General features: G+C 42.4%; 1 protein-coding gene across 1 annotated transcript in view; it reads right to left on the reverse strand.

The window, feature by feature from the left end:
- The window catches only part of selenon (selenoprotein N), a 35,397-nt gene extending 11,385 nt beyond the window's left edge, over window positions 1–24,012 (reverse strand). The window contains exons 1-10 of the mRNA XM_060933352.1: window positions 23,601–24,012; window positions 21,279–21,396; window positions 21,044–21,174; window positions 17,427–17,639; window positions 14,866–14,990; window positions 5,802–5,939; window positions 4,998–5,079; window positions 3,055–3,243; window positions 2,855–2,960; window positions 1,189–1,301 (exon numbers count right to left, since the gene is read on the reverse strand). Coding sequence (XP_060789335.1) covers window positions 1,189–1,301; window positions 2,855–2,960; window positions 3,055–3,243; window positions 4,998–5,079; window positions 5,802–5,939; window positions 14,866–14,990; window positions 17,427–17,639; window positions 21,044–21,174; window positions 21,279–21,396; window positions 23,601–23,822 — 1,437 coding nt within the window. The 5' untranslated portion in view covers window positions 23,823–24,012. The remainder of the gene's footprint in view (window positions 1–1,188; window positions 1,302–2,854; window positions 2,961–3,054; window positions 3,244–4,997; window positions 5,080–5,801; window positions 5,940–14,865; window positions 14,991–17,426; window positions 17,640–21,043; window positions 21,175–21,278; window positions 21,397–23,600) is intronic.
- Window positions 24,013–25,223: the final 1,211 nt, after the last annotated feature.

Here is a 25,223-nt window from a genome sequence, read left to right on the forward strand (position 1 = left end):
AAACACATTACTAACAACAAACACATTACTTATGTGCTGTAGTGGGGGTGGCGATAGTCTGAGCCTTCCGCGCAGCTTGTTTCTTCTGGGCCGCGGCAAGGAGTTTCATTTCTGGTGCACGTGTGCCACTGGTGAGCTTTGCTCGCCATGCTGGACAATCCTGAGCAAGCAACTCCCAGGAATTGAGATCGATTTCTAGGGTTTTGAGGGACACTTTGAGACTGTCCTTGAAGCATTTCTTCTGCCCCACAGATAAGCGCTTGACTTGGCACAGCTCTCCATACAACAACTGTTTGGGCAGTCAACTGTCTGGCTTCCTGACAACATGGCCGGTCCATCTGACTTGGGCTTTCAAGTGCCCTACTGAGTTAGGCACTGCGGTTCAATTGGACGGGTACCAGTTGGACTAAATTCCCCAATGTGGTGGAGTACCTAGAACACTTGCATAGCCATATTTTATGCAACAGTCATCCGCTGCAACTAAAGTTCTTACCAATTGCCATCAGAACAGGGGAACCAAGGTTGAGAAAGTACGGTAGGTTGTAGGTGGGGCACAACCCTACACTACTATAAACAAATCTTGGCGCAAGATGCTTTGGTGCAGATGGTGGTCTCTTGAGCTGAATTGGAAAACGGATAGTTTGACTGGACACAAATGAGTTTGAAGGGAGGTTTGTTTGACTGCAGATTTTTGGTGCAGCATTTGTGGTTGGCCTTGTGCGAGCAAAGCGGATGGATGCACAGACGCTAGTGGACAAAGCGGCATTACTTGAAATCGAGTCTGCAGCCATCTATCCATACATACATCCTATATGGAGTCAGAGAAGGATGGAAGGCAGCTGTACTTTTACTCATCTAAGCATGTACTCATCTGAGTATGGGGGACAGCCATGGCCTGAAGGTTAGAGAAGCAGCCTTGAGCCCAAAGGGTCGCTGGTTTGATTCCCGGGACCAGCAAGAAAAATGTGAGGGGAGGGAGTTGAGTGAATGAACACCACTTTCTCCTCCCTCTGTATCATGGCTGAAGTGCCCTTGAGCAAGACACCTAATCCCCAACTGCTCCCTGGGTGCTGTAGCATAGCTACCTACTGCTCTAGATATGTGCGAGTGTACATGTGACAAAGGCTTCTTCAGGGAACACGCTGAGCAATTTTCGGAAAGGATGAATATAAAAACATGAAGATTCACCTGCAGGTCCTCCAGCTCTTTGACAAGAGACCAGCTGCTGATGAAGCTCTGGTTGAGCAAGGCCAGGACGGGCGAACTTTCCAGGACAGTCTCCCGGAGAGTTCGCCCCGAACCTACACACACAGCGCCGAGTACAAATCTGAGTAACCATCCATCCATTCATAAATATTCCTTAACAACTAATAAGATGCTTATTATGAATAAAGACATCAGTAATTTTCTAGGAATAGTACATCCATCCAAAGTCCTTTAAAATGTATTCTATAAAATCGATGAATATCGCCCACACAGTCTGGCTTGTCCTCTGACAGGATAGCGTAATAAATCCTACACAATAGCATGCAGTTAATTCCCCATGTGTACATCTTGCATTAAATCCCTTTATTCATTATCCACGTTTAAATCTCGCCTTCTTGATGTTTCTCATTCAAAACGAGCAACTTGTAGTCCCCCATGTTAGCATCTAATGAAAATGTAATCTTGTTTGATTCATATTTTCCTCATTATATAGTTCACTCATTGAAATTTGATTTCTAGGATCTGGTTTTGAATAGATAACTTTCCCGTATGTCTATTTTTTTCTCATCTAAGTGCTGATATAGTGCCACTTGTGTGTCTGACTTTATTATTATTTCCCTGCTCCGAAGGAGAGGGGGTGAAGTCCACCATTAGGAGAACACTGAACAATAATGTGAATGGCAGGGTTGTACGGAGAAAGCCACTGCTCTCCAGAAAGAACATTGCTGCTCGTCTGCAGTTTGCTAAACATCGCATGGACACGCCAGAAGGCTATTGGAAAAATGTTTTGTGGACGGATGAGACCAAAATAGAACTCTCTGGTTTAAATGAGAAATGTTATGTTTGGAAAAAGGAAAACGCTGCATTCCAGCATAAGAACCTTATCCCATCTGTGAAACATGGTGGTGGTAGTATCATGGTTTGGGCCTGTTTTGCTGCATCTGGGCCAGGACGGCTTGCCATCATTGATGGAACAATGAATTCTGAATTACACCAGCGAATTCTAAAGGAAAATGTCAGGACATCTGTCCATGAACTGAATCTCAAGAGAAGGCGGGTCATGCAGCAAGACAACGACCCTAAGCACACAAGTCGTTCTACCAAAGAATGGTTAAAGAAGAATAAAGTGAACATTTTGGAATGGCCAAGTCAAAGTCCTGACCTTAATCCAATGGAAATGTTGTGGAAGGACCTGAAGCGAGCAGTTCATGTGAGGAAACCCACCAACATCCCAGAGTTGAAGCTGTTCTGTACAGAGGAACGGGCTAAAATTCCTCCAAGCCGGTGTGCAGGACTGATCAACAGTTACCGCAAACGTTTAGTTGCAGTTATTGCTGCACAAGGGGGTCACACCAGATACTGAAAGCAAAGGTTCACATACTTTTGCCACTCACAGATATGTAATATTGGATCATTTTCCTCAATAAATAAATGACCAAGTATTATATTTTTGTCTCATTTGTTTAACTGGGTTCTCTTTATCTACTTTTAGGACTTGTGTGAAAATCTGATGTTGTTTTAGGTCCTATCTAAAGGGTTCACAAACTTTCAAGCACCACTGTATCTTTTTGTAGGAATGTGGCGAACTCAATAAACCAAAATGTAATGATGCACCAAGACGGCGCATTTCTCATCCTCTCGTTCGGACCTCAGCAGGACTGATCGTCCAGCGCTCCCCAGAGCAAGATGGAGTGAACCAGTTTCTGCTCTGCTTCTGCTTTACTGAAGGCCTCTGGGAAAGGCAGGTATGCCACCTGAGGAAAGGAAAAAACGAGGTGTGTTTGGACAGGAAAGAAGGTGAAAATGAGAATGAGGTTCTGGAATATGCGAATGACCGAAAGCGATTACCTTTTTGAAAGGGTAAAAGGTGACCTCGAGGCGACCGGCTGCCTCGTCTCGGCTGATCTCGGAGCTCCAGTGGATCTCCTCGAACACAAAGTGGATGGGTTCTCCTCCCTCCGCTCGGCTGTCGATCACCTTCCCCTGCTCGTCGTAAATCACGGAGGGCGTGGACGGGCCGGCCGCTCGCAACTCCATCTGGAAAATGTTGACGTGCTACCGTACGTGAATATAGACCAGGGGTGGGCAATTATTTTTTCCATGGGGCCACATGAGAAACAGAAAATTTTGTGGAGGGCCGGACCAAAAGGCTGAACTAAATTCTGCATAATATTAATTGTATTTCTTTATATAAAGCAATAAATAACATTGTTTTTACAAGCTGCTAAGACTGGTAAGAGTATGGAAAAAACGAGGTTGCCTTACAAAAAATGTCATTTATTCAATCAAATTTCCCAAAACAATGGTTAACAAAATGTGAACGTTTGTACCATTTTTTTTTTTTTTTTTTTTTTTCAGTCACATCTCATCTCATCTCATCATCTCTAGCCGCTTTATCCTTCTACAGGGTTGCAGGCAAGCTGGAGACTATCCCAGCTGACTACGGGCGAAAGGCGGGGTACACCCTGGACAAGTCGCCAGGTCATCACAGGGCTGACACATAGACACAGACAATCATTCACACTCACATTCACACCTACGCTCAATTTAGAGTCACCAGTTAACCTAACCTGCATGTCTTTGGACTGTGGGGGAAACCGGAGCACCCGGAGGAAACCCACGCGGACACGGGGAGAACATGCAAACTCCACACAGAAAGGCCCTCGCCGGCCACGGGGCTCGAACCCAGGACCTTCTTGCTGTGAGGCGACAGCACTAACCACTACACCACCGTGCCGCCCCTTTTTCAGTCACATTCACCCCAAAACACAATAAAGACATCACAATATTGTCTTTCTACTCCAAATATCAAGCAAGATACATCATATTATAATAATGATGCCCACATTTGTAGTCTAATCACCTCATTTGGTGTTTTTCAGTTTTTTATTTGTTCAGTGAGAGAAATCTAGTCTCTGTTGGTCTTTAACGAGTGCATCAGAGTCAGGTTGAATGTCTGAGGTGGAGATGCGAAGTCGATTCGGTGTCGGTGTCAGATCTACAGATCGGCTCGGGCTGCGGCGCCTGCTGGTGACGTCACACTGTGATTGGCTGGACCGTTTGAAGGATGACGTACAAGTTTGTGGTTGGTCTGGACAAATTACGGCAGTAGTTATCGCGGGATTAGGTTTCGTGGGATTTCATGTCATGTTCATGTCGCGCGCATTGCGTTTTTGTTGAACACAACTTCAAAATAAAAGCAATGCACATTCAGTTCATGCATGGGGTAAAATTAGAAAATACGTTTATTTTGTAATTTCTAATTAATCTTACGCGGGCCGGTCAGAATGAACCAAAGGGCCGGATGTGGCCCGCGGGCCGGAAAATGCCCAGGTCTGATATAGACTGTACATGGATAAAAATATTAGGATGTATTCATTAATCGCTGAAGATCCACCGTTTTGTTTATTTCCAACCACAATGCACAAGCCTCCATTTTAGGACTGAATATTCTTCATCAGCGCAGGTGGGCAACTTCTCAGATGGAGCTTAAAAATAAATTAAAAATACAGTTTGCGCTGACTTGACGACATGGAGCGACGGTTAAAGTGCGACATCAGGTCATCACTTTTTTTTTTTTTTTTTAAATAAAAGGCCCATATTCCAGAGAAATTCAAATAGACGTTGAAAAAAAAAAAAACATTCACTCACAGGAAGCCTGTCCTTGTTTATAAAAATCACCAACAGTAGTTGACACGTTCATATGAAAAGAATTGACGTTTTCTCCAAATCAGGGCTTGTAATATTTTCCAGAGAATTCTTTTCAGTGGTGCGGGTGGGTGTTTGTGTACCTGTGGCAGGTATCCGATGTCTACTTCCATGCTGCTGCTCTCGCTGGCACCGTACAGCCACTCCATATCAACATTCAGAGACCTACAGACGGGTAGATATAGTCATTCGATCCGCAGTCACTGGATATGAGCAATCGGGCGCTCTGATTGGCTACTCTACGACTAGGATATCAGCTCACGTAGAGAAAAAGTGAGTAGAGAAAAACAAAATGGCGGCGCGTGTTGCTGACCCAACTGAGGATGAAATAAAAACACTACTTGGGGGGGAATAAAAATAAACCAAAAAAGGAATAAAAGTATTTGATGGTAAGAACGTATCTTTTTTTTTTTTTTTTTAATTTTTCAAGAATTATTATTCTCGCATTTTTCACAAATTGCTCCTGTCATTTCGCCGGTTTGTTTACGTTCTAAGCGGAAATTATTTTGTCGGATGTTTTGTATGAAATTTTTAATTTATCGAATTTGCGCAAAAAAAAAAAGCTTCGTTTGTCAAAATCCAGTGAATGTGGATTGGAATAACTGTTTTATTCTATCTATCAATCAATCTCGTCGTACACGGCTTATAGACAACTCCTCGTCGGCTATCAGCTCATGTATGACTCGATTTCGTGGAATAATTTAATTACTTGACAATAACGAGCAAGATTCCATCTCAGCTTCTTTATCACTTCATTGTTATCCTTTGACAGTCACTGACGACTCTTTCTTTCCATTGTCACATGTATGTAACATTTAAACTAAGCAGCTTAACGAAGTAGAGACTACAGCGGTACACGTCGTCTCTACGGTCTTCTTCGTACTCACTTGTCATTAGGGACGTACAGATGGAAGTCTCGGACATGAGAAGCGTCTCTGGAGAGCACGACGTGGCCTGCGAACTGCCCAGGCGTGAACCAGAACGGGAAATCAGGAACGTCATTCAGCTGGAACTCGGCGTGTATCCTGAGGTTCGAGACACAACACGAACAAAACATGACTATCCATATGTCTTTCCGTATTTAGTATAAATACAGAGGTGATTTTATTGAAAATCTTGTGCGGCGATTATCGAGGAATAGTCTGAATTTCTCGATAATCACCTCGAGCGACTGGGCAAAATGGCGGCTGATCGCGTCGTCACTCTAAGTGAGGAAGAAGAATTACAAACGATGAAAGAAAACACTGTTCCTCAAGATGCTACGAAGTTTGGTCTAAAACTATTCAAAGGGAAGGTGGACTTGTGACTTTATTTTATCCATTTCAAAACAAACGTATTTTATGCGACACGGCGTAGATAAGTGACAAGTCTGCGCCGCACCTTTTTAGCTCATCTGCCCATAAGGCCGTTGCCATGGCGCTGCGTCTGTCGTCTACAATTCAGTTAAATCGCATCTCCTCCGCCAGTTCTCCATGGAGTTCCGTTCCAATTGTTTTGTTTGAAAGAAATCTTCACTCCGGACAAAACGTGGTGGTTGTTTTGTCAAATCTTTTGCTAACGAATTACTAATTAGACCAAATTAACAAATTTCCCAGGCCTCTCACTAGAATCGTTTCTCATCCGATTCCAGTTCTGATCAATGTTTTGGGTCGGTCTTCCTCCAGGAACAAAACTTGGTCGTTTGTTTGTCGATTTTCCTGTTGTAAACAATTTGTTTATTTTCAGTTCAATCGTGTCTCCTCCCTCCATCAGTTCTCAATGGATTTCAGTTCTGATTGTTTTATTTGAAAGAACTCGACCTTCTGCACAAAACTCGCTCGTTGTATTGTCAATTTTTTGCGAACAAATTAATAACTAGGTCAAGTTAAGACATTTTCTTTTGACTAGAATTCTATCTCCTCGCTCACTTATCATGAGAATTCGGTTCTGATCGATATTTTGGGTCGATCTTCCCTTGCGGAACAAAATTTAGTCCTTTGTTGACTTTCCTGTTGTGAACAGTTAGGCGTGGAGGTTGGTCCTCTCTCACACCGTCACGTTTCAGTTCTGTTTGATGTTTTGGTCGTCATCGTTGTTTCGATGGCAGGCCTGATGAGCTCCTACGTCTTTGACGTTCTGGTTTACAGTTGTGGTCAGAAGTTTACATACAGTGACATGAATGTCATGGCAATATTTGGGCTTTTAGTAATTTCTTTGAACTGTTCCTTTTCTGTGGCAGAATGACTGAACAGCATACATCTTTAATAAATAAACACTACTTTTTTGGTGCACAAGTTTTAAATTTCTTTGGGTTTTCTGAAATCAGCACAGGGTCAAAATTATACGTACATACGCTCACTTCGATTATTAATTCAGAGGTGCTGAAACTTCCAAAATGTCTCTTATCTTGCCAAGGCCGAGGTCTCTTAACTTCCTGTTAGTGATCGTGATTGACTGCAGCTGGTAGCTTCTCTGTGGCTTCATAAAAAGGGTTTGTTTACAGCACTCATTGGATTGACCAACACACAATACAATGGGAAAGTCCAAGGAGCTCAGTGCAGATCTGAGAAATGCCGCTTTTCCACTACCAACACGGCTGAGTTGGGCTGAGCCGTGCCGTGCTGAGTTGGGCTGAGTCGAGCTGAGTGGGGCTGTTGGAGTTGCATTTCGACTACAACCGCGCTGAACCGTGCTGGCTGGAAGTGGGTGGACACATTGGGTGGAGTTAGCGAAAGTGGGTGGACGTCACGTGATGTTAGGCGGCGCAAACAGTGACATCAGTGACCTTTTAAGCGGTAGTCTCACGACCCGGATAGTAAACTATAAACATGGAGGACATGGAGTCGTTAGTGTTGCTGGTCTTGGTGCTGTGGCTTGTTGTCACCGACAACGCCAACAGATACTGGCAAGAGCGTATAGATGAGGCGAGGCGCATAAGGCTTCAGAAATTCTCGTAATTCGTAATTCTTCTTCCGGGTTTACGGTGTTTACAGATCCCAGCGTGCTCGCGGGGCGTGTGTGGGCATGTGAGGACACTCCTCCTCACCAATCAGTGCACAGGGGAGTGTCTCCTCACGCCCCTAGCCCCACTCGGCTCGGTTTGGCTCGCTTCAGCCCCACTCCAAAACCGTGCGAGTTTTGGGTGCTGAGTAGGGCTGAAGCAAGCTGAGTCGTGCTGCTCTGAGGTAGTCGAAACGCGAGCCGTGTCAAGCTGAAGTGAGCTGAAGTGAGCTGAAAAAGGGTAGTGGAAAAGGGCCAAAAGAGGATCGCAGATGTACACAACTCCGGAATGTCTCTTGGAGCCATTTCTAAACAACTGCAAATTCCAAGATCAGCTCAAACAATTGTATGCAAGTTATTGTGAGGTGTCACTTTGCCAAGCCACTTTGCTTCAAGAAAACCCAAACTGTCACCCTCAGCTGAAAGGAAATCGGTTTGGATGGTCAGGAACAACCTGGGAACCACCATGGCACAGCCCTGCCATGAACTGGAAGCTGATGGATCACTGTCTACAGTTCAGATCACCATGGACTAAGAGGCTGCTATCCAAGAAATGTTCCAAAATTGAAGCTGACCACACAGACAAAGAGAGAGCCTTCTGGAGGATAGCTGTATGGTCAGATGAGGCAAAGGGCCCGTCCACACGAGTACGCGGCCTCACCCAATACGCTGTCATTTTGAAAAAAATCTCTGTAAACACGGCGTCGTTTCCAGAAATATCTGCGTCCACACGGATTCACTGGAAACGACCCAAAATGCTGTAGTACATATGCCAGGCCTGTATGTGGCGCTATGACGCCGCCACACCAATACACTAAAACTGGAAGAGAAGTCATGGAGCATGCATATAAAGGTCACGCGCTGTTTACAAACCAGCTCATAACACGAGAAGAAGACGATCATGGCCAGCGCAACTCTGAGAGGAAGAGGAGAGTCTTTTGTGTGGACCGACAATGAAGTGGAACTTCTACTTCGTGTCACATTGGACGTTTCTGCAGTATGAGCACAAGCCTGTAGTCCGCCATTATTATGACGCATCTAGCGGTGGCGGCTGATTTAGAGAGGCGGGGCTTATACGTCATTGTTTCTGAAAAAATCCGCATTCGCTGTCCAGACGACTCCGGGCTATCCGGCGTTTTAGGGTTTTCTCACTCTGGGACCCGTTTTCAAAAAATACCGGTTTCACACCTCGAAAAAGCCAGATCCGTCTGGATGCGAGGCCGAAACATGATAAAGGCCGAGGCCGAAACGATAAAGTATTTATGCGGATTCGACAAAAACCTACTCGTGTGGACGGGCCTAAAGATTGAGTTGTTTGGCCACAATGACCACCATGTACACTGTACCAGCTGGTGGTGGTGGTAGGATCATCATGCTCTGGGGCTGTTTTACTGCCAGTGGAACTGGTTCATTGCACAAAGTGGATGGAATTATGAAAAAGGAGGACTACGTCAGAATTCTTCAGCATAAACCATCAGAAACTTGAACACGACTTGGGATTTACAACAGGACAATGAACCCAAACGCGCATCAGAGCTGGCTGTGGAGGATAAAGCAGGCTAACATTAAGCTTAAAACAAGTCCTGACTTCAACCCTATTGAAAATATATGGACCGGGCTTATACTGCAAGTCGAGTCCATTCCAAGAAAAAAAAAAAAATGTAATTGAACTCTACCAATTCTACCATGAAGAGTCGTGAAATATCCAACCAGAATTCTGGCAGAAGCTTGTTCATGGTAAACACAAATGTTTGGTTGCGAAGAGGCATTTTACGCAAATATTAGGCGTGCTGTATGTATAATTTTGACCCTGTGTTGATTGCAGAAAACCCAAAGAAAATTAAAACGTGTGCACCAAATTCTAGTGGTGTTGTTTTTAAATTAAAGCTGTATGCTGTACAATCATTCATTCTGTCACAGAAAAAGAACAATTCAAAGAAATGACTGAAATCCAAAATATTGCCATGACATTCAGGTCACTGTATGTAAACTTCTGACCACAACTGTACATTTGCATGTTGCTTTTGAAGATTGAAATAATTTTAAATAATTTTTTTTAAAAATACTCACCTGTGTATTTATGCTAAAACAATTATCCTCGGGCGGCACGGCGGTGTAGTGGTTAGCGCTGTCGCCTCACAGCAAGAAGGTCCGGGTTCGAGCCCCATGGCCGGCGAGGGCCTTTCTGTGCGGAGTTTGCATGTTCTCCCCGTGTCCGCGTGGGTTTCCTCCGGGTGCTCCGGTTTCCCCCACAGTCCAAAGACATGCAGGTTAGGTTAACTGGTGACTCTAAATTGAGCGTAGGTGTGAATGTGAGTGTGAATGGTTGTCTGTGTCTATGTGTCAGCCCTGTGATGACCTGGCGACTTGTCCAGGGTGTACCCCGCCTTTCGCCCGTAGTCAGCTGGGATAGGCTCCTGTAGACCCTGTAGAACAGGATAAAGCGGCTAGAGATACTGAGATGAGATGAGACAATTATCCTCCTCAGGCTCAGCGAATAACTTAAATATATATTCGGATTTAAACCCAAAGGTTCGAGCAAAATGCAACGTGAAAACGCCCAGGGTCCCCCCCCCCCCAGCTTACTCACGCAGTTCTAACATGCATCCTTGCTACATTTCTAACCAATATAGCCAATTCAACTTCCAAAATACGTTATCAAACCAATATCCTAATTTAAAGAATCCCAATCCTGATCAGGCAGTTACTAAAGATCAACGAACGGTTGGTGTGCAGTCGCGTTAATGAAAACTGTCTTGTCGCACAAGCTTCATATCTGGCTGCACAACCACGGGAAAGTAAAAACTTCCAGCGCACGTAACATCATCTCTAGCCGCTTTACATAGCTGCCAGCATTCCGAAATTGTAAACAGTAATACAAGGTTGGGTACTGAGTCTTGGTGGGGGCTGCCAAAGCCTTCTAGCAAAACTACCCTGAAAAATCACACTAAAACAAAATAGTTTGACAAAATTTATTCTACAAACTATCATCTTACATTAATTTGCAAAGTTCTTTTCAACAATGTATGAAAATAGTCAGTGAATCAGGCAAAAACTTCAAACAATGCAATTGGCACATATAACTTTTGACAAAGTACACATTAGAGAAATACACTAGAGCTTACTCAGTCAACAGTTGATGTTACTGCACCACAAATGTCTCGCCGACATGGAGCACAAAACACGTAGTGATCGCCCTTACTTGACTTAGAAATGAAGGGAAACTCCTCTCGGTACGAGTCCTTGAAGCACTGGCCCTTCCCCTTAGCCATGCTTTCTTTAGAGAGTAGTACTACGCTACATCTTCATAACAAAAGCTTGAAACGCCATGCTTTGTTCAGAAACTTCGTGAACAAAGGCCAGACGATAGCGTGCCATGGATGATCTAATAGCATCATTGATTGGCTGAGAGAACAAGCAATAGCCAATGAAATTTGGCGTAGTATCTGCCGCTTAGAACGAAGCGGTGTTTTATCAAATACGAATCCCACCGGTGATAGACTTTGAAAATGACCCATGAAAATTGGCAAAATCGTATTTTATTGGAGTAAATTCGTATTTTCGTAATCAAAACGACAAATCGTAATAAATACGATTTATTCCTAGTAGTTGGCAGCTATGGCTTTATCCTGTTCTACAGGGTCGCAGGCAAGCTGGAGCCTATCCCAGCTGACTACGGGCGAAAGGCGGGGTACACCCTGGACAAGTCGCCAGGTCATCACAGGGCTGACACATAGACACAGACAACCATTCACACTCACATTCACACCTACGCTCAATTTAGAGTCACCAGTTAACCTAACCTGCATGTCTTTGGACTGTGGGGGAAACCGGAGCACCCGGAGGAAACCCACGCGGACACGGGGAGAACATGCAAACTCCGCACAGAAAGCCCTCGCCGGCCACGGGGCTCGAACCCGGACCTTCTTGCTGTGAGGCGACAGCGCTAACCACTACACCACCGTGCCGCCCCTGCGCACGTAACATTTCTGGCAAAAATAATTTTTTCCGCAGTCCGGTTTCCATCAAATCCTCTGCTCTGATTGGCTGGCAAGCGGGTCTGTATCCTACGATACGGACCACTGACGACTCGCTCATTCACAAAAACAGCAAACATAGTAGAATTTGTCAACATTTTTTTTTTTATAAGATTGTCAAAAATCTTATACATTTTTGCCAGCATTTCTCAGGAGAATAGCATTAATTTTACAGCATGGATAGCGATAACAACAGTGTTCACAGCGAAAGCGAGTTTTACTACCCTGAGGAAGAAGAAATAAAAGAAAACATTTCAGGAGAAAGCTAAAAACCTCTAACTGTTGCTAACGCCGAGCAAAAACATGGCTGAATCCTGAATTACTCCATTTTGTATAAATAGGGGACTACATAGGCGGCAAAATGTAGTTTTTTTCCTGCCATGGAAGTGCACTTGTATACCGAGGAGGAAGCCATTTGCATTACAGCCGTGAATGAGGATTCAAAATGGCGGCTCGGCTCGGTTTTCCCTCTCGGGCGCTCTCGTTTTCTGTTAGAATTTGGTAAAGAAAAAAATAAATATATTATTTACCAGCTTAAGGTCGGTCCGTATGGTGAAATACCGTGACCTCGGCCCAAGAATTTCACGATACGGACCTCCCAGCTGGTAAATAACATTTATTGTGTTTCCTGTTCGTATCTGTATTTCTACCTGTTCACTGCGAATAAACTACTGATATTTGGTTACATCTCTGTTGTACCAGTCGCGCATTTTGATTTGTTTTATCGTGTGTAGTTACGTGAAATTAAATTCACATTGGTGCGACAGATCATGAAAGGAGGAGGAGGAGACGGAGTATCACTATCATCATTCACTGGCCACTTTAATAGGAACACCCAGCTGATCCTAATATGCATGAAATCACGCAGATCCAAATCAAGAGCTTCAGCTAATTAACGTTCACATTGTTCAAACAGGAAAATTTGTGATGTCACAGTGAAGTGTGACTTTCTTTCACTGCGGCATGGGGTGTTGGTTTGAGCATTTCAGAAAATTTTCACACACAACAGTCTCTACACGGAATGGTGAGATAAACAAAAAGCATCATCGAGTGGGCGAGCGACAGTTCTGTGGGTGGAAACAAACACCTTGAGGAAAACTGCCAGATTGGTCCGAGCTGCCAGGAAGGAACTTGTACAGTAACTCATAATATAAATCACTCTTTACAACCGTGGTGAGCAGAAAAGCATCTCAGGATTAGGGTTGCAAAGGGGGGAAAATTTCCGGAAAGTTTCCATGGAAACTTTGGTATGGGAATTTTGGGAATTTTCAAAAAAAAAAAAAACCCTGGAATTACGGTAATTTAGGGGAATTATTTAATTATTAGAGTGCTGTCAATGTCGCGTTATTAACGCGTTAACTTGACTCAATTTTAACGGCAATAATTTTTTTATCGCGAGATTAACGCTCTGTGACATGATGCCACGCCCCGCACAGCCAGAGTCCTCTGCCCTCCCCCAAAGAGCCACGGTGCTCGGCTTAGGTTTCGTTTTCCCATCGGCGGCTCCAGCCCCACTTTGCAGTGGCTGTGACAAGACGTGTTATGCTCTGCAATAAAAAAAAAAACATTGGTACAACCAGTGTTCGAACTATGCCGATATTTTCGGGGGGTCCCTTTTTTTCCCTTGGGGGGGTGCTTGCGCTTGTCTCAGAGCGCGGCTCTCCATCGCGCGCTCACTTCGGATATGCAAATGCTTCCCGTTACACACGATTGCTATGTCAATAAACATCATTTTGCCAATATTTTAGAGACCCCCCCCCCCAACATTTCCCAAATCATGTTTTCAAGGGATCTCATGTCTGTTTCAGGGGATCTCGGATCCCCCGAGTACCCCCGTAGTTCGAACGGTGAGCAAGCCCATTCACTTTTTTATGCTGGTAAGAGAATTACAATGGTTTTTCATGTGACAAAAATGTGCGATTAAATTGCGATTAATCGCGAGTTAACTATGACAGTCGCGACATTAATCGCGATTAAATATTTTAAACGCTTGACAGCACTAATATATATATATATATATACACATACACACACATTATCTATTCATTAATTATTTATTTAATTATTATTAAGTCATAAACAAACAAACCAGTAAGCTAGCATTAAATTTAGTTTTCTTACATGAAATGTTCATAGGAAGCTTTCATTTAGCTTATCTGGTTTCCCATTAAGCTAGCACAATTTGCTGTAACTAGCATCACAAGCTAACTACTTCAATGAAATGGTACAATTCTAATTTACAAGTAAATTAGCACTAGATTTATTCTACTATACCTTTTCATTTTTACTTAAATACCATAATAGATAAAAAAATCATCCTCAAACATCCTCAAAACTTACTTGATGGCATGTAGTCCTTTGTCTGTAATGTGTGATCTCGGCAGTTTGTATTTAAAACAGTTCTAGCTCTTCAGAATTCTAGAAGTTATTGTGCATGTGATAGAGGGATGCAAAATGCATGTAAGGGGTGTGGCTTCAATGGCTCCTGAGAAAATAACGTTTTGTCCATGTGAGTGAGTAACAGCGTGCTATGCACAACTTTATTCCCATTAATCTGCCTCTTTTAACCAAGATTATGCTACAATGTTTTTTTCTACTGACTTAACTGATGTCCACTTTCAAAATTCCCAGTCTTTTCCCGAAAATTCCCATGGAAAGTTTCCACCTTTGAAAATTCCCGGAATTTTGCAACTCTACTCAGGATGCAACAGACAGAGAACACATTAGGTTCCAGTCCTGCAGCCAAGAACAGGTTCCTATTAAAGTGGCCGCTGAGTGTATGTGCACATCTTGAACGTCGGCTCTGTAATCCAGAACGTTCCTGAACTCCTAGCTCAGCGTTTATTCATCAAGCTCATCTCTGTTTCTTTTTTTTTTAATGATTAACTCTTGTCAGATGATAGATGAGGATTTATGAACTTGTGAAGCTCGATACCTGAACACGACGTCGTAGTAAAAGTCGCTGACGGCTCGTACGCAGGCCACGGCTCCCTGAGGAGCGAAGCGGGATTTGATGAACGGGCGAGGATGAAACATGCTGAGCAGGGTGTGGATCAGAACCTGAGGGGGCCGGGTGAGAGAAAAAGACAGGTTTCAGGACGTCATGGACGACACCATGAGACAGATCAGGACACAGACGCCGTTGTTCTTATACATCTCCAGATGAATCCATTCTTTCCTGTATGGGATTTCTACAGGAGGTGATTTCTTCCAAGATGATCTTATGAATGTAAATTTAATCAAAGCTTCATTTAGTTTATTACATCTTCGTCGTTAGCTGGCGATCAGACTCGGACTCAGGAGGGAAAGAAAGAAATGGAGGGGGAGGGGCAGTGTGAAAATGCTTAGAACTTACAATATTCTGTAGAGGTGCACTGATCCAATCCAGAGTGCATCGGATTCATTTTTGCCATGAGATCTGAATGAGCGATACATTTCATGTCTTGTTGTGTTTTATTTTTGCATGGGAACAAATTTTATATCAACTTCTTTAGCATTAATTATAGCAACCAAGCTTGAGGACTCAGACTCGAGTCTGACTCGTGCTCTAATTTTAAGGACTCGTGACTTGACTTGGACTTGAGCACTGCTGACTCGGACTCGTGGATTAACTGCATTCCAACTCATAAACTGGAGACGAGGACTCAGATTTTCTCTATTTTTTTTTGTAACATGCCATAATAATTTGGCATAAGATATTTATATCTGCATTAATTTTTGTACGAATTTCATGGAAGTGTGTCGCGCCTTGGCGCACGTGCCATAAACGGTTTCGCATAAAGGCAGCAACAGCCACCGTCAAATCGATTTGAAGAGTCGAATCCGAGACCAAGATTCCAACGGCATGTTGGAATCTTGTTCTCGGATTCGACTCAATTTTCTTTAATGACTCGGACTTCAACACTAGGAACTCGAGACTGGACTCGGACTCAAGGTTTAGTGACTCGACTACAACGCTGATAATAGGCATGTAACGATATATCGTGCAATGATAAATCACGATACAAACGACTCTTCAAATCGACGAAGGAAAAAAAAAAATTGTGATCATCAGACTCCATAATTTTTAGTTTTTCCTAGCTGTAATTGCATTGTTTAGACAGCAGAGGGTGTAACAACATAATAGTGGGATTTCATGTGACTTCACTGTAGGCGGAAGTAACACAGCTCTAATGCTGCGAAAGAAATTACCTTAAATTCATTAATTGTTCTATTTAAAAACAATTTTTATATAAAAGATTGTTTCCTTTCCTTCGTATATAACATAACACCTTCTCGCTTTCTTTCCATTACTGTAGTCGCTCTTTCACGTTTCATTCGCGCACTCTCATCCTCCATTTTTCTCTCCTGTTTTAAATTTGTATCCCACAATGCCTTGTGCGAACGGGGAAAGCCCACCACGTGATGCATGACGTAGTATCTTGAATTGGATCATGGTGAAGCAGGAAGAAGTAATGGAGAATTTAGGGCCATGTGGCCTTAAATTCATTAATTGTTCTATTTTTTAAAAAAAAACTAATAAAATTGGAAGTCTGTGATTCGAATTCAGTAGCTTTCAGTCCACTAAATAAAATAATTGGGTGTCGAGAAAATTCTTTTTATGACCTAAACTTAAAATCCGACCGGCAGTCCAGCTTTAAGCAAATGAAAAAGGTATTTTTTTTTTATTTAACAAAAGGAATATTTAAAGTTGATGATGAATAGGAAAATCAAAGTTGAATTTTTTTGGTAATAAAAACATTTTTCTTTATTTTTTTTTCCAAAAATATCGTTGGAAAATCAAAGCGAGTTGTGCGAATCGTTACACGCTGACATTATAGAGAACAATGCACTGAAATCCTATTTTTGTGTCCTGCTTCTGTTTATCCGTGACCTTTAAAAAAAAAGAAAAACACGCTGTAAGACTGAATGAATAAGTTCTCTGTTGGTGTATTCCTGAAGCACCAGGTCGTCGTGAATGTTGTTAGAGTCACATGATTAGCTTAATATCAGTTTTTCTCAGCTACATGGAGGAAAACAAACAAAGTATTATGGAAAACTGATGATGATGAAGTGGAGTAGAAGTAGCCATGCGAGGATCTATGTACGTTTATTTGACTCCGTATGCATTGTTCAGGTGTTAACTTTATATATTCAAGTAAACAGAGAAGACCCTCGGTAGCACTCGCAGATTTGACTTGTCTGGACCGAACATTTGGTTGTCCCGGACAGTCGGACTACCGCTAATGTCGAGCCCTGCTCAGGCCCCATGATTTTACTCGATTAAATAAATATTTGCTTGAGCGTTATTAGAGTGTTGCTAGTAAGTATTCTATTTGCACTGAAATGGAAACTGTAGGAACGATGGCACTGATCCCATTTTCTCTAGCCTGGGATGTTCTCCATGCTTCCACCTACCCATTAATCTGATTAACTAAAAGTAAATGCACCCATAACCATCCTGCCTTTTCAGCAGGGATTTAAAAAAGGCACATTTCTGCTCGAATCCTAGCATACCTCTTTGCCATGGGGGGTAGGAGGGTGGTACCGGTTGTTAGGTAGATATCCAGTGAAGATATTGAGCTCACTTGGTATGATCCACCAAGTGTCCCCCGGCTCCCCTTTACCCTTTGGGGGCAGAAAGATCCGGAACTGAGCAGCCGAGAAGCTGGACGATGCAACAGCAGGACGCTTCCATGAACGAAGCCCACTCAGGGCACTGTGGGAGACCTACAGAGAAAATTTCATTTACTTTCCTTTCCAAAAGAAATTAAAAAACCCTTTCTGTAAACCCTTCCTAATTCTTTAAAAAAATTTTTTTGATCAAATGTGACATTCAGTTTTAAACAATTTTTCCCTCTAAAACCATTCATCCTGATCCTCATTTATTTTAAGAAAGAATTTAACAGAACAGTAAAAAAAAAAAAAAACACTTGTCTGCATTTGCAAAAATTTTATTTAGCCTAAATAGACCAAAATGTCATTATCACCATGTGTCTAAATGAGGATTAGTGAAATTTGAATGAAAATAATTCCTTTGTTTTTAATTGTATTTTCACTTTTCTTTCTGAAACATTACCTCTATACCTTCACTTTTTATTGTGGAAAATATCATCGTCTTTGCTTCAATGGTTTTTGGTGTATAGCCCAAAATATTTGCCCAAGAATGTGTACTTTTCTGATGTCTTTACCGTTACCCAAATGGTACAATCATGCTGTAACTCAGGGCTTCGACAATAAAGGGAAGTGCAGCTACATGTGGAAGGACCAGGATGTTGAGCAGCCATTTTTGAAAAAATAAAATAAAAATCACTGGTGCATGAATGTTGGAATCCAGGATACTGATCAGGCAAATCTGAAATTTCGAGATGTCTGGGGAAATTAACTGTCTTTACCGTTACCCCCAAATGATAAAGATAACGATGCTGCATGTTGGAAACGTTTAGTTAGCCAAGTAGCAAATTAGGACGGGATAATAAATGCATAACTTTTTTTTTTTCTGCACCAGGGTTTCCCCAGGTTTGACCACCATAAATGTAAGACTTTAAGACCTTTTTAAGACGACTTAAATGAGAATTAAGACCTACATCGCACCCATTATGCAGTCGTAGAACACCAGATCAAATTCCCAATAATGACAAATGTTTCAAGTAAAAATACTTTTATTATAAAAGTTATATACTTAAGTCATTATGTGCATTGCTTGTCGAATCTTCACATTCAAGACGAGCAAGACCGAATTTTGTTATGTAAGATGTTTTGTTTTTTCCACCGGAGAATGTTGTAGCGATTTCCGAGTCTGGGAACATAGCCTTAAAGAGTTTGCTTATGCCCTCATTCGAGCTGTACGAGTGGTGTTCCATAATTGTTTTTAAAATCCAGAGCACCTCTGCCCGAAGTTTCGGGGTTCCACCGACACCAATCATGCCACTGCTCGGCCCTTGCGTTGTTGCTAGCCTAGCCGATGATGTCTGGCTTGGCTAATGCTGCTGACGTTCGACAGTGGTGCTAGTGCCAACTCCAGGTGCATTCGGAGATTGAACCGTGCAGAACTGAGCGATGGGCTGGTGGCGGTGGAGGGCAGATGCAATGTGCTTTGAGCTCTTCATGTGAGACTCTAAAGCGAAATGACCTATAGTGGACAACTTGAAGGTCTTTCGACAAACACAGCATCTTGCTTCAACGTCGCTTCCAGGAACCTCCCTCACCCAATCACGATATATCTTTCATCTGAAAGCCACTGCTGATTAAACGACACTTCCCCATGCTGCGATTCGCGGAGTCTCCTCTCCACCACGGACTCCGACGATTGCGCCGGCACAAAAATGTATCAATATTGTTTCTTTCTTTGCGCATACTCCAAGAAATTCACTGATGTTACACAAAACCCACATTTTCACATTGTAGAATAGTATGAGTAAATTTAAGACCCTTGTTTAAAAAATTAAGACTTGGGCAAAGCAATTTAAGACTTTTTAAGGCCTTAATTTTTGAATATTAAATTTAAAACTTTAAGACTTTTTTTTAAGACCCCGCGGCTACCGTTTGCACTCAGTGACCCAAAAATGCCATGAGATGTCTTTACCGTTACCCTATAGAGTAAAGGTAAAGACAACAATTGGGCATTAGTTTTTCATAATAATGATCTCTCTGGCTTTGTGAATTAATGAAATATACTTTTTTTTGTCTTAAATATACTTACAGGGATTGTAACTAGTGTATACAAAAGTTTTTAAAAATGTCTTTACCGTTACTTGTCAGATTTTCTCAGAAAGGCCCATACAAAAACAACATAGTTTCACTTCTGGTTGTCATCTGTTGTTTTTTTTTTAAATGACTTCGAAACACAAACCTTGCGCCCAAAGGAAATGGTTCAAAACAAGGAGAAATAATTGTTGTATTAAGTTATTTTAGTGGTAATCAACTTAATTAAAGAAATATTTCCACTGGTTGTTCTAGGCCAAAACCACGTACACATCGTATTTTTACAAGTTTGTAAAGCAAGAAAAACTCAGTTCTGTAAAAGTAATGAGTGCATATATATATATATATATATATATATATATATATATAAAATAAATCCAAGTTTTCCAGAATATTCCAACAACTTAAACACTAAGTTAGCACTGAAAGTTTTTTTTAATTATTTAAAATTTACTTATGCAGATATTTTATTGTTTTACAATCCACCTATTCAGATGAAAAAAAAAAAATCTGGCTTCTGATTGGTCAGAAATGGAGAACCAGCTCCTGTCCTGCTGCTTTAATAGGGGTGTTCACACGGCAACTTTTACTCCGGTGTAGCACCGGGGCTGCCCCGGTAGAGCGTTCACACGGTACAAAGTTATACCGGTGTCGCCCCTGAAAGCTGCTTAAACCGGTGCAAATCTAACCCTGCTCGGGAGGTGGTTTAAGAAATTTACTCCGGAGTAAATGCTAGTTTGCGGGGCAGCACCAATATAAAATGGGACGTCTGAACGCTACAGGGGTAGACTCGCTACGCGTGAGGAGAGTTGATTATATACGGGCATTGCATAATTTTGCATCCTGGTATTTTGCGCTTCCAAAATGGCGAATATCAACAACAACAGAACTGCGTGTCTTCCAGTGTTGCCAGATTGTCAGTTTTAAGTGCATTTTGGTGGATTTGAACATATTTTGGGATGGAAAAAGTCAGCAATATCTGGCAACACTGGTGTCTTCATCCACGTTGTTTTCCCGGCGCTTGATGATGCCATGACAACCGGGAAAAGGAAGTACATTTTCACGCATGCTCATATTTAATTTCCGCATTATTACTATCGGAAATGATAGTAATAATGATAGGAAATGATGATAATAATAAATGATATCAAAACTTTATTTCTATCAAAGGAAATGATAGTAATAAAGTTTTTGCTACTATTGCATGGCCGTGTGACCGCAAGTGGGGCTGCACCGGTGCTAACACGCTTCTCTCTAGTAAGCAGAGTTGTGACGTGTGAACGCTCCACAAAATTTACACCGGTGTAAGATATATCGCAACAAAATACATCGGTACAGCATCGATGCAAATATGTGCCGTGTGAACAGGGCTAATGTTATTCGAACAAATTGTCTGCTTCTAATCAACAGCGCAAAGGACGAAGTTTTACCCCAAGAAATCCATCCTTGCTCTTGGTCATGGTCTCGAGCAGAAGCGGCTGCATGGCTGCGTGAAGCGTGAGCGTCTCACCGTTCCGGTCGGCAATAAACTCTTCTTCAAACTCCGCAGGAGGAGCGACGCCTTTAGACGAAAGAGAGAAAGGCACAAAAACATGGCAGCTGTTTGAAACTGTAAACAGCTTTATTACTGGATCACATGAGAGCACGAGAACTGTGGAACTGAACCTGTGAGTTTTTCAGCGATGGGTTTAAACTCCTCAGGACTGAGGTACAGGTCATGATCGAGATCCAGAGACGAGAAGAGGAAAAGTCCTTCTGCTCCAAGGGTCTTCAGCGCCGCTTCCTGGAAAACAGGAGAACGTGTAACGACTGGAAAGTTTACACACTGCTGCTTAATGGATAAATCCTGTAGTCCAGGAGAGCTTTATTGGGCGTTATTACAGTGCTGAGTGCACCCCCTTTGAAAAGTAACATTTTAAACAATATCTCAATGAACACAAACAATTTCCAAAATGTTGACAAGTTTAATATAACATCTGTTTAAACTTATAACGTGAAAGTAAGGTTAATAATATAACTTAGATTACACATTTTTCAGTTTTACAAAAATGAGTACACCCCACAACAAAAACTACTACATCTAGCACTTTGTATGGCCTCCATGATTTTTAATGACAGCACCAAGTCTTCTAGGCATGGAATGAACAAGTTGGTGACATTTTGCAACATCAATCTTTTTCCATTCTTCAACAACGACCTCTTTTAGTGACTGGATGCTGGATGGAGAGTGATGCTCAACTGGTCTCTTCAGAATTCCCCAAAGAAAATCATTTCTTTCCACCACAAAGGTGAAGGCTACAAGAAGATCAGCAAAGCTTTACTTATCAGTCAGAATACTGTAGCAAAAGTGGTACAAAAATTTAAGATGGAACTGCAACCATCTCACAGAGACGTCCAGGTCGTCCACGGAAGTTAACACCTCGACAGGAGCGTCTTCTGATGAGAAGGGTTGAAGAAAATCGGCATGTAAGTTCACTGCAGTTATCTAAAGAAGTAGAAAGCCAAACTGAGGTGATTATTTCCCGTGACACAATACGGCGTACGCTGCAGAGGAATGGCATGCATGGATGCCGTCCACGAAAGAAGCCTCTCCTAAAGCCCAGGCACAAAAAAGCCCACCTAGAGTTTGCCAGGGCCCATGCTGACAAAGATGAAGACTACTGGGACTCTATATTCTGGAGTGATGAGACCAAGATAAATGTTTTTGGAACTGATGGCGTCGCAAAGGTGAGGAATACAAAGAAAAATGCCTGGTGCCGACAGTGAAACATGGTGGTGGCAGTGTCCTTATGTGGGGCTGCATGAGTGCTGCTGGTGTCGGGGAGCTGCATTTCATTGATGGCATCATGAATTCACAGACGTATTGCTCTATACTGAAAGAGAAGATGCTACCATCACTCCGTGCCCTTGGTCGTTGTGCAACATGACTAAACACACATCTAAGGCCACTGTTGGATTTCTGAAGAAGAACAGGGTGAAAGTGATTCAGTGGCCAAGTACGTCTCCTGATCTGAACCCAATCGAACACCTATGGGGAATTCTGAAGAGACCAGTTGAGCATCACTCTCCATCCAGCATCCAGTCACTAAAAGAGGTCGTTGTTGAAGAATGGAAAAAGATTGATGTTGCAAAATGTCGCCAACTTGGTCATTCCATGCCTAGAAGACTTGGTGCCGTCATTTAAAAATCATGGAGGCCATACAAAGTACTAGATGTAGTAGTTTTTGTTGTGGGGTGTACTCATTTTTGTAAAACTGAAAAATGTGTAATCTAAGTTATATTATTAACCTTACTTTCCCGTTATAAGTTAAACAGATGTTATATTAAACTTTGTCTTGTCAACATTTTGGAAATTGTTTGTGTTCATTGAGATGTTGTTTAAAATGTTACTTTTCAAAGGGGGTGCACTCATTTACGCTCAGCACTGTGTATAGTCAGTAGTCCTGGTTTCATAAATATAATCAATAGTCTGATGTCGAATTAGAAGTCATTTTGGTGCTAAATGAGTGACTGAGCTGGATAGTTGCTCGGAGTGAAGCAGGAATGAAGCAGGTATGATGCTGTAAGTGCACAGAGATGTGATTTGAGGGCAGGGTTGGAGTTATGTGCGTAAAGTCTGCCAAGTAATGGAGGGAGGAAGGAAGGAAGGAACTCCTCCACATTGCATCCATATGCGAGAGAGAGAGAGAGAGAGAGAGAGAGAGAGCATCAAGCACCCACCCCCTAATAAAACAGCTCCAACATATACGTGGCAAAGAAACAGCAGCACGCAGCAACGTGTGCCCCATCTGCCTGTACATCACTGTGCGTAAATACAACGATTAATCGATTTAATCGACCAAGTGCATTAATATTTATTCGCGTTTCGCTTCCAACCCGCGTCATAACCAGAATTCTGCTTTGCCCCCCCAAAAGAATCAGCTATCCAACGATTAATCGATTAATCGACCCAGTCGCGCGCATATTCACAAACTTATTAACACTTACGTGCCGCTCGGATATCTGTGCGTTTCTGAAATACTGGATCCCAACACCGATTACCGGAACGCACGCGATCATGAATAAAGTCCAAATGCGCCGTGATTTTCCGCTCCGATCTTCGGTATTTCCAGAATCGTGATCTCCATCATTATTTCCCGACTTCTTTTTCTTCTCCTCTTTTTCTTCTTCTTCTTCTATCAGCGCCGATTTATTCATATCCTCCGCCATCCCTAAACCCCCCTCTCTCTCTCGTTTACACTGATAATATCTTCATTGCGGTTTCTATTGTACCGAAAATACCGCTTCTCGTCCCCAAGCCACTACTTTTCCATTCCTGCAGTTTTTCCGCAGAGGAAAACCTGCCTTTCAAATCATCCTGGCCGAATCCCAAATACTTCCCTGCTCCCTAGATAAGCGCACTACGTCATCTGTGACATCATTACGTACGCGCCCGACGTAAACACCTTTATTTTGTTTCCAACGATGAGCTGTTTGGGATTCGGCCTCGAGCCCAGCCTGACTGGAACAGGGCTTCCTTCTTAAAGACACAGTACACTTTTTTTTTTTTTTTAAGTTGAGATGAGGTTGTGCCACAGTAGCGACTTTTTTTATTTTCATTCATTCATTCATTATCTCTAGCCGCTTTATCCTTCTACAGGGTCGCAGGCGAGCTGGAGCCTATCCCAGCTGACTACGGGCGAAAGGCGGGGTACACCCTGGACAAGTCGCCAGGTCATCACAGGGCTGACACATAGACACAGACAACCATTCACACTCACATTCACACCTACGCTCAATTTAGAGTCACCAGTTAACCTAACCTGCATGTCTTTGGACTGTGGGGGAAACCGGAGCACCCGGAGGAAACCCACGCGGACACGGGGAGAACATGCAAACTCCGCACAGAAAGGCCCTCGCCGGCCACGGGGCTCGAACCCGGACCTTCTTGCTGTGAGGCGACAGCGCTAACCACTACACCACCGTGCCGCCGAATAACATGTTAATTAAGAAATAAAGCAAGTTTAAAAATGACTTCAGCTCTCCTTTAATGAAAGATCAATATATAAGAAATATCGGATCGTTTAATAGCCTGGTCGTGCTGAAACTCGCCTGATGGGATCAGGACACCTCGTCCAAAGGCTTTTTCATACGCACTGACACCCACATAAATAGTTGGGGCCCTAAAAAAGGCAGTGCATTTATTTAAATTTATTATTGAATGACACTTCGTTAGTTCTAGTTCTCAGTTACGTTACAGCAACAATAAACAGTTGTTTCCTTACCAGCCTCTTTTTATTCTTCTCTTATAATGTTAATAAGGCAAAGAAAACACAGCTTGTCATGTTACCGGTGAGGCGTAAACTCCTCGGTCTGGAACTTTCCAATAGATAAATAGATAGATAGATAGATAGATTCACTTTATTGAGCCCAAGCTGGGAATTTATGTTACAGTAGCAAGTTATCAGACATGCGAAAAGAAAAAGAACATAAAATAGAATTTTTTTAAAATCCCAAACACAAGCCAACTATACAATATACAGATAAAATAATTAAGTTATTCCACGAAATTGAGTCGTACATGAGCGGATAGCGCTATAATCCATGTACGATGAGATTGAGTGGAATAAC

This window comes from Neoarius graeffei, chromosome 11 (genome assembly GCF_027579695.1).
Source record: "Neoarius graeffei isolate fNeoGra1 chromosome 11, fNeoGra1.pri, whole genome shotgun sequence".
NCBI lineage: Eukaryota > Metazoa > Chordata > Actinopteri > Siluriformes > Ariidae > Neoarius > Neoarius graeffei.